We start from the raw sequence: 12,837 nt of genomic DNA, 5'->3' as shown, positions 1-12,837 counted from the left end.
CCTTTCTTCTTCTCCCGACTCTGGAACTGACTGAAATGAGACACTGGCAAGTGCAGATGGAAATGTCAGTTTTGTTGCTCATAAAGCCCTTTGGAGGACATGGCTTTAGTTCTGTGGCCATGAAGACTTGCACACTGCCTGCCCCCCTGAACCCAGATCCACCCAGCCGAGACCTCAGGACAGCTGGCCAGAGACAAAGGGTGGGTCTGCAGAGCAGACGTACTCATGCAGATTGCTGTCTGGACTGGGTCCAGGCCCGGGGGAGAGGGAAGTGTGCTCTCCAGAGTCTCACCGGGAGGAGGGGGCAGTAGACGTGACAGAAGGTCCTTACCCGGCTGGTCCTGAGTAGGTTTTCAGAGGGAAGGGGCTGCTGTGAGCGAGGCTGGTCCAGAATGCCTTACAGCAGGAGTGGAGTTTGCAGGAAAATTCAGCCAGATGTGGTGACCAGGGAGGCGTTCCCGAAGGTGAGGGATGTAAGTCTAGGGACAAAGGTTTGGAATGATGAATGGAAGGCCTTGTGGTCAGGGACAGCATCTCGGCTACGGCACTGTCAACGTCTCGGCCAGACAGCTCGTGGCTGTGGGGGGCCGTCCTATTTGGCAGCACCCTTGTTCTCTGCCCACTAGATGCTAGTAGCACCCATCCCAGAATGTCTCCAGATATTGCCAGATGTCCCCTGGGGGGAGCGGTGATACAGAATTGCCCCTGGTTGAGAACCAGTGGTTTAGCCAAGAAGAAAGGAGCAGAGGCAGTGGCAGGGCTGTGCTTTATCCAGTCAAGGTGTCAGGTAGTGGTCACTGTGGGAGCAGTGGGTGGGCAGCCAGGGCTGTTACCCCTTCGAAGCCCCTCCACGTGGAAACATGGGAGGGGCAAGGAAGCTCCCTCCACAGCTGCCCCTGAGCACCAGGGCAAGAGGCATGGTCAAAGGGACTGAGGACCTTTGGGAAAGGGCCTTATAGTTTGTTTCTAGTGTGATCCCCATCTGACACCTGAATCCCTCCTAAGGGATATTCCTGACTATTAATCAAACAGCCTTAGCTCCAACACTCAAACTGAAAAGAAAACAGCTTCAGCACAACATTCTACCACCAAGGGCCCCTGCTTTTAGCTCCAACTGCCGTCCTCAGGGTACGTGGTGTTCACACCCAGGCACACTCACGGGACAGATCAGGAGCGGTCCTTGCAGGAGCTCTGCCTGCCCCCACTCACCCCCACTGCCTGTGATGTCTGGGTGTCCCTAAACCATGGCTCAGACAGGAGGTGCTATGGGTGTCAAGAAGGACCTTGCCCAGAACCGCGAGGAGAAGCAGTATTTTTGGTCTGTCCGGTTCCCCTGGCTGGGGGAGGTGCCTCGTCCTGAGGACGCCACTGCAGAGCCCACCGCAGGCCCATCAGGACAGGACTGGCCGTCCTGCCCCCTTTGAGCTCCCCCGCCCTCTCGCCTCCCACAGAATCCTCTCCCTCTGACCCCTCGGCGAGCGCGCCCAGCTCTTACCCCGCCCTGGGCGAAGTGTTCGGCAGGAAGAGGAAGAAGCGCACCAGCATCGAGACCAACATCCGCCTGACTCTGGAGAAGAGGTTTCAAGATGTGAGTGGCTCTGGGTGGGAGCAGACGCGGGTGAATGTGGGCCTCATGCCGCCAACCCTGCACCACCTTCACCTGGCACCCCCTCTACAGACACCCAGGGCTTTGCGTGAAAGTCTGCCCTTTATCTCAGGGGCAGGAACATCCCCCACTGACCCTGACGCCCACTGTCCCTCACAGGAGACGTGAAGAATATGTGGGGTCCGGGAAGAGAGTGCAGCTCTGTGGCCAGTTGAAGTAAAGGGAGCACAGTCAGGGCGTGGCATATAAATTCTTCATTTTCTATGCATTGCTTGTAGTTTTCAAATTATAAATATAATAAATACTTACTGTAAACAATCAGGAAAAGACAGAGATGTAGAAGGAAGAAAGTCATCATCAAATGCTTCTGAATGTGTTTCCTTTCATTTCTCTTTTCCATGTACATTTAAATACTTGTAATCATATTATATCCAGACATTCTTTACCTTGTAGCAAAAGCAGAGCCTTGAGCCTGTGTGTGGAAGATAATATTAACTATGCATCCCCTGGGAGCTGGGTGAGGGAGAGGAGAAACAGGTGTGGTCCAAAGAGCTTCCAATCAGGATCCCTCAGGCACCAACCTCCAGGGCCTGCATCTCCACCCCTCAGTCCCTACAGGTAGTGCCTGTGGCCCACTTCAGGCTGCAGGCCTCGGCCTCCAGGACTCCGGCGCCTCCAGCAGGTTCTGCAGTACATCTGGTTCAAGGATTTGATGGCTGCATCCTGATGGCAGGGTGACAGGAGCTGGCTTTTTCTTCCGATTAGGTTTCTCAGAGCAGCAAGAGTAAGGGAAGGTGTAGGAGGGAGGAAAGGGCTGAGATCAAAGACTAGGTGAGTGTAGTAGGGGTCAGAACAGAGTGTGACCTATATTTCCACAGTCTTGATGGATTCACGTGTTTTAGCTTTATCATTTCCTATTTTGAGGTAGGACAGGAAGCAATGCCACAAGAGAAACACACCAGGTTATGAGGACACGTCACAGAGGAGAGCAGGGTCTGAGGGTTCTTCTTGTCCCCACGTAACTCACCAAGACTGTTCCTTTCAGAACTCCTCCTGAAGGAAGGAGTAAGAGAAGAGAATCTGTATCAGGCCCTATGTTCGGCATTCTACACACATTTTCTCATTCAATCCTCACAGTAATCCTTTTTGGTAGGCATTATTATTCTCATTTCATAGATGATGGGACTGAGGCTCAGGGAGGTTAAGAAAATTTAAGGACACGCAGTAAGTGATGAGCCCGTACCCCATCCTGGGCCTGTCCTAAAGCTTTCCATCCAGCGGTTGTCTTATCCTGCTTCCTTGGAACATCTCTCCCTCCCCCAGCTCTTGACCCTATTCCTTCTCCTGACCCTCTGTCCCTTCGGTCTCTGTAGAACCCCAAACCTAGCTCAGAGGAGATCTCCATGATTGCAGAGCAGCTGTCCATGGAGAAGGAGGTGGTAAGGGTCTGGTTCTGCAACAGACGCCAAAAGGAGAAGCGAATCAACTGTCCTGTGGCCACACCCATCAAATCACCCATCTATACTTCCCGTCTGGTGAGTGGCCAGGAAGCAAGCTGCCTGCCAAGCACTGGGGGAAATGATGGCTGGAGGGCCAAAAAGTCTTCTCCATCCTGGGGAAGATGGGGTCTGGGGGTTAATGGCTGCATTAAGTAAATAGATGAGCAAATAGATGCTGTATATTAAATATGTAATATACAGAGGAATAACAAAGGGTGGGGAGATGAAAGCGATCGTGAGATGCTTTTTAATAGAGAGGTCAGAAAGGACTTCTCTGATAAGGTGACATTTGAGCAGAGATCTAAATGTTGAAAGAGAAATATCTCAAGGAAAGAGAGTTCCAGGCAGAGGGACCAGTGAATGAGACTACCTGGCGTGTTAGAGGAATAGCGAGAATGCCAGTGTAACTGGGGCAGAGCAAGGAAGGAGGCCAGAAGGAGGAGGTGATGTGAGAGAAGTAAGAGGACGCAGATCACCCAGGGTCCGGAGGCCATTGAAAGGACCCTGGCTTTTAGGTTTATGAAATAAGTCGCTGGAGAGCTCTAAGCAGAGAAGCCTGCACTGGTTGACATGGGCTGCTGTGTAGAGAAAAATTTGTGTGGAAGCAGGAGACCAGCTAGGAGAATTACAGTAACCAGGCTAAGAGCAGGGAGGCTTGGGCCAGAGTGGAAGCCATGGTGGTGCGGACAAGCGGTTGAATTCTGAATATGCATCAACTGTGGAGCCAGCAAGACGTGCTTATAGCTCCGGTGTGGACTGTGACAAATGAGGTAAAGATGACTTCAAGAGTTTTAGCCTGAGCAGCTGGTTGGAAGATGCTGCCATTTTTTTTGAGATGATGAAGACTCAGGAGGAACTGGTTTGAGGGGAAAGACTAAGAATTTAGAGTTGGTCGTATAAGTTGGACGTGACTCCTAGACGTCCAAGAGGAAGTGTCAAGCAGACAGTTCTATCTATAATTCTGGCAGTCAGGGGAGACGTCAGAGCTGGGAATAATTTGGAGTTCAGGCAGACCTGGAAGTTTGGAGAGTAAAAACATCATCTCTATCCAGCGAAGAGATGGGGCCTAGAGGCTGGGCATGCGAGGTTCTTCTCTGTCCTTGGAGATAGTGATGACTGAAGGTTACGAAAGTTGGGGATAATGGTGATGTCCTTGAGTCTTTAGCACTCAAGGATGAATGAAATTCAGCCTGGTCTAGGCAGTTCCATAAAACTACACTGTTATTCATTCTCTCACCAAACATTATTGACTATCTACTACACATTGGTGTTTGTGCAGAAACACCAATATGTATACAAGTAAATAGTATTTGTCCCCTCTCTCAGAGGACCTCATTGCCTAGCAGGGGAAACAGTCAAATAAACAAATGATAAACAACATGACAATTTCTCTAGGAGAACTTAGTAGTCACAGCTAATAAAGCCTGGGAGGCAGTGGTTGGGGAAGGCTTCCCCAAGGAGATAATTAATACTTGGGCTAAGTCTAAAATGCAAAAAGGAATGGAGAGGCAAAAAAGCAGGCAGGTGGGGTTTTCCCAGGGGGAAAGTAGGAGGACAGTGGTTCAGGTCAGAGGGAATATAATGTAATTTCACGGGACCAAAGGTGGTTCCATGTGGAAGAAATGTTGAAAGATGAGACTGGATAGATCAGCAAAGGCCAGACTTAAGGGACTATGTGCAATGCTAAAAAGATTAAGGCTTAGAATGACCATTCTAACTTCAGTATAAGAGGTTGCTTGAGAGGCTGGGAGGAGAGAAATGGGGGCTGAAGCAAAAGCAAGTGGTAAGAATGAGGGGACTGGGAAAGATTCAGGAGATAATTAGAAGGTGAAATTATTAGGTGTTGGCTAACAAACTGAAAGTTGGGTGGGGACACGGAGAGTGATGAAGGAAAGAGAACACTCTGGGATGACTCTCAGCATTCAGGTTGGGCTGATTGGGTAGGTGGGACAAGCAAACATGGGAGGAGCTAGTTCGGGAATTGGAAAAAGTGATCATTTCAGTTCTTTCCATTATTATGATATTTAGTGAGGCCTGTGGGACACCCAGTAGCAATGTCCATGGGCACTTAGAATTATGAGTCTGGAGGTCAGGAGAGAAGGCTGGGGTAGAGATATGGATCAGGGAGTCCTAAGCATACACAAGGTGGTTGAAATCCTGGGGGGAAAGGAGCTCACCTGCAGAGTCTGTACAGAGGAAACAAAGAGGGAAGCCCAGGTCTCAGCCCTACAGAATACCGGCGCCTGAGGGATTGGCAAAAGAGAGAATCAAGGGAAGAAACTGAAAAGGAGAAGCAGAAAAGGCAAGAAATTGCAATGAAATAGGTGCAAGGGGTCATGTGGGTGTGAGGAGCTCTGCGGGAGTGCTACAGGAACACTGATAGAAACACCGGGGTCGGTCTGAGAGGGCTGACACCCGCTTACTTGAAGAGCAGGTTAGAAGCTCACATGAGGAATGAGGTGTGGGGCTCCAAAGCAGCATGCTGTGTCTGGGGACTCACATGCATTTCAGTCTGGTTGGAGCCAAGGGTTTGGGACTAAGACAGAGAGATTGATAACGGCCAGATCATGATGGGCCTTGATACCAGAATACCCTAAAAACTATGAGAGTCTGTTAAAATTTTAAGTTGGAAGCAATGCGATATTCATTCATCATTCCTTTCTTAAATATTTCTTGAGCACCCGTGATATGTTTGGCACTGGGATACAGTGGAGTACAGGACCCTGTGACCCCTGCTTACAGTCCAGCAGGGAAAACAGACAAACAAATGCTATTTGTGCTGAAGCCTTCAGAGGAGATGTATGGGTGTTTGAGGGACCTAACCTAGTCCAGGTGTCAGAGCTCCTCTGAGGAGTGAAGTTCAAACAGACAGCAGAAGAATGAGTGGATGTTAATGGGGAAAAGGTGTGGGTCCGGAGGACAGGGAGGAGACAGTACAGGGAAGGACCTCGTAGGCAGAGGAAACTGCACAAAGGCCCTGGAGCTGGGGTGGTGGAGAGAGGGAGCATAGAAGGCTTGACTGGGTTGGACCCCAGCGAGTGAGGGAGAATGTGAATGAAGAAGCGGAGAGGTTGGCGGGCTGGATTGTTAGGGTGTTGTAGGTCATGCTAAGGAAACTGGACCAGGTCATAAGCACATTGGAATCTTTAAAGAGGGTGCTTTGTTTAGAGCGAATGGAGATAGGTTTTCACTTTGGTTCAGTCCCAACCAAGGACACCAGCAGGGGAAGAGCAGTGGCACACGAGGGAGCTGCATAGGAGTCTGACTTGGTCTCATCATTCATTCAACATGTATCTGCTGAGCACCTGCAAAGTTCCAGGCACTGTAGTCGACACTGAGGATGTAACAGTGAGCCAGCCGCACAGGCACCATTCTGCCCTCACGAAGTCTACAGCCCAGTGGGGAGGGGGAGACATTAAATGAACAATTACATTTCTACTTGCAGTGTTATGAAGAAAGCAGGTAGAGAAAATGTTCTGACCCTCTCTCAGGCCTCACTGGGACAGTCACTTTGGGATTAGGACATAGTTTCTCCTGTTTCTAATACGAAATGATCTCCAAGGTATACAGTTCAGGAAAAAATAAAAAGCAACATGGTGTGGACCAGTGCGGGCAGAATGCTACCATTTGCAGCTGTAAAAAGGGAGGATCTCTTACCCTTTGAGACGGCATGGTGGGACCTGAAGAGTATTGTGCTAAGCGAAACAAGCCAGTCAGAGAAAGACAAGTGTTAATGATCTCATTTATATGTGGAATCTAATGAACAAAATAAACTGATGGACAAAATAGGTCCAGAGGCATGAAACATGGAACAGGCTGACGAATCTCAGAGGGAAGGGGGGGCAGAGATTAACCAGAGAACTTATGGACATATATGCATAGCCCATGGACACAGACGACAGTGCAGTGAAAGCCTGGGGCGGGGCGGGAAGTGGGTGGAGGGGGACAATGGGGGAAAACGGGGGCATCTGTAATACTCTCAACAATAAAGATTTAAAAAAATTTTTTTTAAATGTTGGAAAGGGGGGAACCATATATATGTCTGCTTGCTTGTGCATAACCTGTCTCCAGAAGGAAACTTCTTAAAAGCTGGTCACAGTCACTAAATACATTATTTATTTAAAAACAATGAATTTCCTGGATGTGGCAGAAGGGAGGGGAGGAGAGAGGGAGAGAGGTCATTGATAACGCCTCTTACCAAGCCACCCACACCTGCGCCCGCCCTTCGGGACCCCGAGGATGCTCACCGTAGACGGGCAGGCGGATGCAAGCAGCAGGGCATTGCTGATGAATTAGGAAGTGAGTGCCTGCCTCCTCCTGTTGGGATGGATGTTACAAACGGGGAGGGAAGGAACATCAGATCCCAGCTCCTTGAGCAGAACTTCCTTCTGATGTCGTTGGAAAGCATTCATCAGAGCTTCGCCTGTCAGCACGAGAAGAGCAGGGGAGGGAAAGCATGAAGATTTCAGTTCAGGAAGGAAGGGCACTGGCACCCACCTCGCCTGGCACTCCTTGCCAGTTATTGAGTTGGAAGCTTAATGAACATTATCATGTTAATTGTTAATTAAAAGAAACTATAAGGGAAGTATTGCTGCTAGTTTACAGATGAGAAAACCAAATCTCAGTGGGGTTATGTAACTTGCCCAAAGTCACACAGATAGTTGGTGGAGCCAAGTCTTTCTATTTCATCTTGTTAAGTTCTAGGATAGTAACACTGAGGGGGAGATTCCTGAACTATGTCGGAGGGTAAAGTAAATTATCTTAGGTCCCTTCCAAAATCCCAGAGTTGATGATGCTGTTAGGTCTCCAGGGCAAAATTAAAAGCTTCAGAGACTGAAGTTCAACTCCTCCAGTCATCTCTGGAGAGTTGATGGTCCACTTGTACATCCGGCTGGGAAGCCCGAGACAGCGTTGTCAGGGCTGGTGCTTTGCTGGTGCTTTGAGCAAAAGCTGGCGTCTTTTACCAGGAAGAAGTGGGGACTGAAAAATAGTGTTTGCCACAGCAGGGTCTAAGAGGCATGTTCCTTTCATTGCCAGAGCACTAGAGCACAGCTTTGACCTGGCAGTGCCAAGAAACCTTCCAGGGGACACAAGCAGGGTGGGCAGGACCTGGTGTTGGCACAGGGAGCTATGGGGGCAGGGTAAAGCTGGAGCTCGTTGTGGTATGTGGTTCAGTAGCCTTCCTATGAAATAGGACAGGATGTAGGTTTGAACTAGGAAATCGTCAAGAAAGCAAAGACCTGGTCTCTGCAGAGTCTGGGACCCAGCCAAGGTTGGAGAAGGGAGCAGAAATGGACATTTACAACCTTCTGTTGCCTTTCAGGTCTCTCCCTCTGGGTCTCTGGGCCCCCTCTCCATCCCTCCTGTCCATAGCACCATGTCTGGAACAGGTGAGCTTTGAAATGAAGTTTCTGAATAACACCAGAATTCCTTTAAAGAATGAAAGGTACTTACCTAAGTCAGAATTACCTACGTGTATTTCAAATAATATTAAAGTCTGTGCTGGAGGAAAAGGGTTCCATGATCAAGTAAGTTTGGGAAATGCTGAGGAAGCAAAGTTTAAACAAGTGTTTATTTTTGTTTTATTTTGATTGCAGCACTTCTCAGCACTCAAGTACATTATATATGCCTGAGGGAGCTGGGTGGGAGGCTAAAGGAAGGCAGGGTTTTCCAACTGGTTTCCTACAGAACCCTACTTTTCAAAAAGTGCCTACAGCATTTCAAAAATCTAAATAGGGTGACCTATGTCTGGATGCGCCCAGGACAGTCCTGGTGTCTGCCTCGTCCTGACGTTATCAATAGCATTCCTCTCCACTCCTCAAAATATCTTAGTTTGGATGGTAAAATATATGTCACCTTGTCCATGGAATGCTATTTGGAAAACGCAAATACAGAGCTCAGTTAAATCCAAATCTACCACTTTGCAGAGCACAAAATGAGTTTCAGGGAGCAAAGCCAGTGGCCACAGGGCTGCTTAGCCTGGGGCCCGGGCTTGGGTCTCCTCGCTCCTCCTGCTCTGTCTGGAAGACCACGTGCCTTCCGCAGAGCACCAGGGGCCGGCAGTCCCTAGGCGCAGGCCCTCCTTCCTCCCCCTCCTCTCTCTTTCTGACGCTTCTTGTTCCCCTTCCCTTCCCGCCTCTTGGTCTGGGGCTGGGGCTGCAGAGGCACAGCCCAGGGTGTGACCTGCGACAGGACAGGATGGTGCTGGCACCTGTCCTCCGTGTGTCTGGCGAGTCTAGGACTTGCAGAACCCCCTGTGCCACTCTTCAGGGCCTGGCTTGAGAACATTCATGATGGGAACCTTCTGGGTCTGGGTGCTAAAGCTAATGCGGCAGGAGCCGGGGGACGGGGGGGAGAGGGTCAGGCCCCTTTGTGGGTGGTGCTTCGCAGGGCCGCTTCGCAGGTCCCCGCAGGACCCCGCAGGACCCGGCCACATTGCCTCCCCTTGTTTTCCCCTCTCCTCATCCTCAGTAACATCATCCTGCTCCCCGGGGAACAACAGCAGGCCTTCCTCTCCCAGCTCAGGACTTCACGCCAGCAGCCCCACTGCATCTCAAAATAACTCCAAAGCAGCCGTGAACTCCTCCTCCGGCTTTAACTCCTCAGGGTAAGAAGGGAGGGGGGAAACCAGCGACATTCCAGCAGGGCCAGGGGACAATGTGAGAGGCTGGGTCAAAACCTTGGGGAAAAAAAGCAGTCACGGGGTTGGAAAAAGGGAATGGGATGGCAGAGAGGGGACAGAGTAGTGAACCAAACTGGACTTTATCCCTAGGGAGTGGGATTTAAAAGAAAAGCTTCAGCCAGCGAGCATTCCTGGCAAGGAGCTCACGTCAACAAAGCCAACATTTCTGTCCTCACTGGGAAGGTGGAAATTTCCAAACACTCATGTCAGAAAGGGCCAAGCCCTTCACTTGGCGTATGAGTTCTCCTCTTCCTGCCAGGAATCCTGTTCTGGGGTGTTCTCGTGTGACCCTGAGCTTTGAGCCTGCCTGACAGTCAGAGAGGGAAGTTAGGATGCACTTGGGGGAAAGTAGCCTCTTGGGCCAAAGAATCTACTCTAAAAAGTATTTTCATAGCTGATGCCTTGAGAGATTCTTCCTTGACTCAGAACACAAGAGGGACTTGAAGGTAAGGTGACAGGTTAAAGACCTGAGCTTGTCTGAAGAGATGACCCCACTTGTCCAAACCCAGGTAGCTGAGCAGGGCACCTGCTCTCATTGGCCCATCGTTGCACAGCCCCAAAGTTGGAGCTGCTCAACCACCCCCACCAAAAATAGGAAAGAAAACCATATAATGTACATTTTAAAATTTTATTTTGAGGTATAATTCATACGCCATAAAATTTATAATTTTAAAGTGTACAATTCAGTGGTTTTTAGTATAGTCACAAGGCCATGCAACTCTCACTATTACCTAACTCCAGAACATTTCATCACCCCAGAAAGAAACCCTGTGCCTATTCGTAGCTGCTGCCCCTTCCCATCTTCCCATTAGCAGCTTTACAATTTGCTTGTTTCTTTCTCCCTTCCAGATCTTGGTACCGATGGAATCATCCCACCTACCTCCACTGAGACCAAAAAGTTTCTCCTGTTCCACCTGGCCCTCTACTCCCCCCTGGGCGGAGGGAGTCATCCTTCTCGGTATGGACGGGCGACCTTCAGAAGAGCAGAAGAGAATCCCCCCTATCACTGAACCTAAGCTGTCGCCTTCTTCATGAGCAAGGGCCTCCGGAGATTGAAACTGTGATTGAACCATGTGCTGACTCCTAGTGTCCCTGAAATATAGAGCAGTCCCAGAAGTTGGCCCTCCTCGCCTATGCCCACGCCCGCTCTAGCGCTAGGTGCTTCAGACAGCGCCACTCGCTCTGGGGACGCCGTTTGCCTGGGGTGCCGAAGTGCAGAGGGAGACGGTGGTTTTAACTCTGAACTTAGCCGCAATCTCTGAGCTACTTCTGAAACCTGTGAAGAGATTTGAATCTGATGTCCCCACCAAAGCCTTGACGTTTTCTCTGTGCAGCGTTTTCTGACTGAATCTCCTCTCACCCAGCTTCCTCCTTAGCCCTGCCTCCTTTTCTAGAGCCAAGTCCATTCATGATTTTGTTCTCCAAGCCCCCCTCTTCACCAAGGCCGAGGCCCTGGCCCTGGGCACGCTTCTCTGCCCACGGGCGCTCTTCTGTCGGCTGCACCCGCCGCAGGCTGGGGAGCAGGCCTCCTCCTCCCGCCGCAGGAGGAGAGCAGGGGGCACACCCGCGGCGGTCGTGCTGGCAGAGCACCTGCCAGTGCCTCCCCCGCGCTGCATGTCTCTCCTTAACGTGGACTTTCCAGCAAAATATTTAACTCAGGTGTGAATTTTGAACATGTCTCTGTAATATGTTATCTTCTTCTTCAAAAAAAAAAGAAAAATATCAAAGTGTGAAATACTGTGCTAGCTCCCACAAGAGTTCCCACACATGCTAGGAATTCCTGTTGACTTCATGAAACATTATTTCCAGGCTCCTTTGTGGGCCAGTGTGTAGATGTCACGTGAAGCCATTCTAGAAACAGTAACCTAGAGAGAAACACTGCATATCCAAGGAAGTGTTGGGATTCAAAGGAATCTCCCTGTTCCTAAGTAAATGTGTGTAGTGAAGATATAAACTGTTCCACTATTGATAAAAGAGGTTTAGATGACTGTCCTGTGTCTTCTGTTGTTGGGGGATGTGAGTGCATATGATGAAGTGGGATGGGGAAGGTATTTCCAGTTAATGCCTTAAGTCTGTTACTCCCAAAATTAATGCTGAAGACGACATACATTAATGCGGGGCTCTAAAGAGTTCAGAGTTCTTCCTCTTTTTGGCAGAATTGCCTTAAGGCAGAGAAGGCAAGAGATTGGTTTCCTCATTTTGTAAGTGGGAGATTGGTAAATATTTAAGGTCAAGTCATTTGAAGACTTAGCTGAGACTAACAGCTCATGTCTCCGATATCCTGAAGGTCAATTATTCATAATTCACAATGGGAAGCAACAGACATTTAAGGCAAATAATAATTTACTAATCATATATATTGGCTTTGGAAGGTGCTGTGACTTTGGTGAGGGGCTTAAGGGACAGGGAAACTGTCTTGTGTTTTTTTCTTCGGTTAATAAAAATTTAAATAGTTACCATTCCTGAGGTAAACTATGACCTTTGGGAAAGGGGGGCCCTTCAAAAATATAATGGCTGAAGGGGGAAAACTGAAATTGGGATTAGACATGTATTGCAAATAATAATATCCAAGTGGAAAATCTATACATAAATGAGTAAGAGTTAACTGTTCTTTTTATTTTTTAATATGTCTTTCTTGATTTCAGAGAGTGGGAGGGAGAGGGAGAGAGAAACATCAATGATGAGAGTCACTGATTGGCTGCCTCCTGCATGCCCCCCATGGGGGTTTGAGCCCCCAACCCAGGCATGTGCCCTGACCAGGAACTGAACCCCGATCTCCTGGATCCTAGGTCGACGGTCAGCCATTGAGCCAGGCTGGCCGGGTGAGTTAACTATTCTTGATATTTGAATGGGGCTCATATTAAAATTAATATATCCTGCCATGAAGTGGGGCAAGGACTATTAGTAGTTAGTTTCTCAAGAAAAGTGCTAGTTGAAAGAGGCTTGGTATGTAAAAAAAGACAGCAAAGGGAGCCTTCAGCAGGGACTTAAGTCTGTGGAGGGACGACGCCCGTGAGCCACGGTCCACATGCGTGCACTCGGGCACGCAC

General features: G+C 49.3%; 1 protein-coding gene across 1 annotated transcript in view; it reads left to right on the top strand.

Moving 5' to 3' along the window:
* The window catches only part of POU2F3 (POU class 2 homeobox 3), a gene marked incomplete at its 5' end in the record, with an annotated part of 75,076 nt that extends 64,388 nt beyond the window's left edge, over positions 1–10,688 (top strand). The window contains 5 exons of the mRNA XM_081154453.1: positions 1,452–1,588; positions 2,980–3,141; positions 8,429–8,495; positions 9,577–9,712; positions 10,637–10,688. Coding sequence (XP_081010579.1) covers positions 1,452–1,588; positions 2,980–3,141; positions 8,429–8,495; positions 9,577–9,712; positions 10,637–10,676 — 542 coding nt within the window. The 3' untranslated portion in view covers positions 10,677–10,688. The remainder of the gene's footprint in view (positions 1–1,451; positions 1,589–2,979; positions 3,142–8,428; positions 8,496–9,576; positions 9,713–10,636) is intronic.
* Between the last annotated feature and the right edge of the window lie 2,149 nt (positions 10,689–12,837).

Source organism: Miniopterus schreibersii (genome assembly GCF_964146895.1).
Source record: "Miniopterus schreibersii genome assembly, chromosome: 12".
In the NCBI taxonomy this organism is placed as follows: domain Eukaryota; kingdom Metazoa; phylum Chordata; class Mammalia; order Chiroptera; family Miniopteridae; genus Miniopterus; species Miniopterus schreibersii.
Note: the sequence above shows the minus strand (reverse complement) of the source record. Positions and strands in the feature narration are given on the sequence as shown.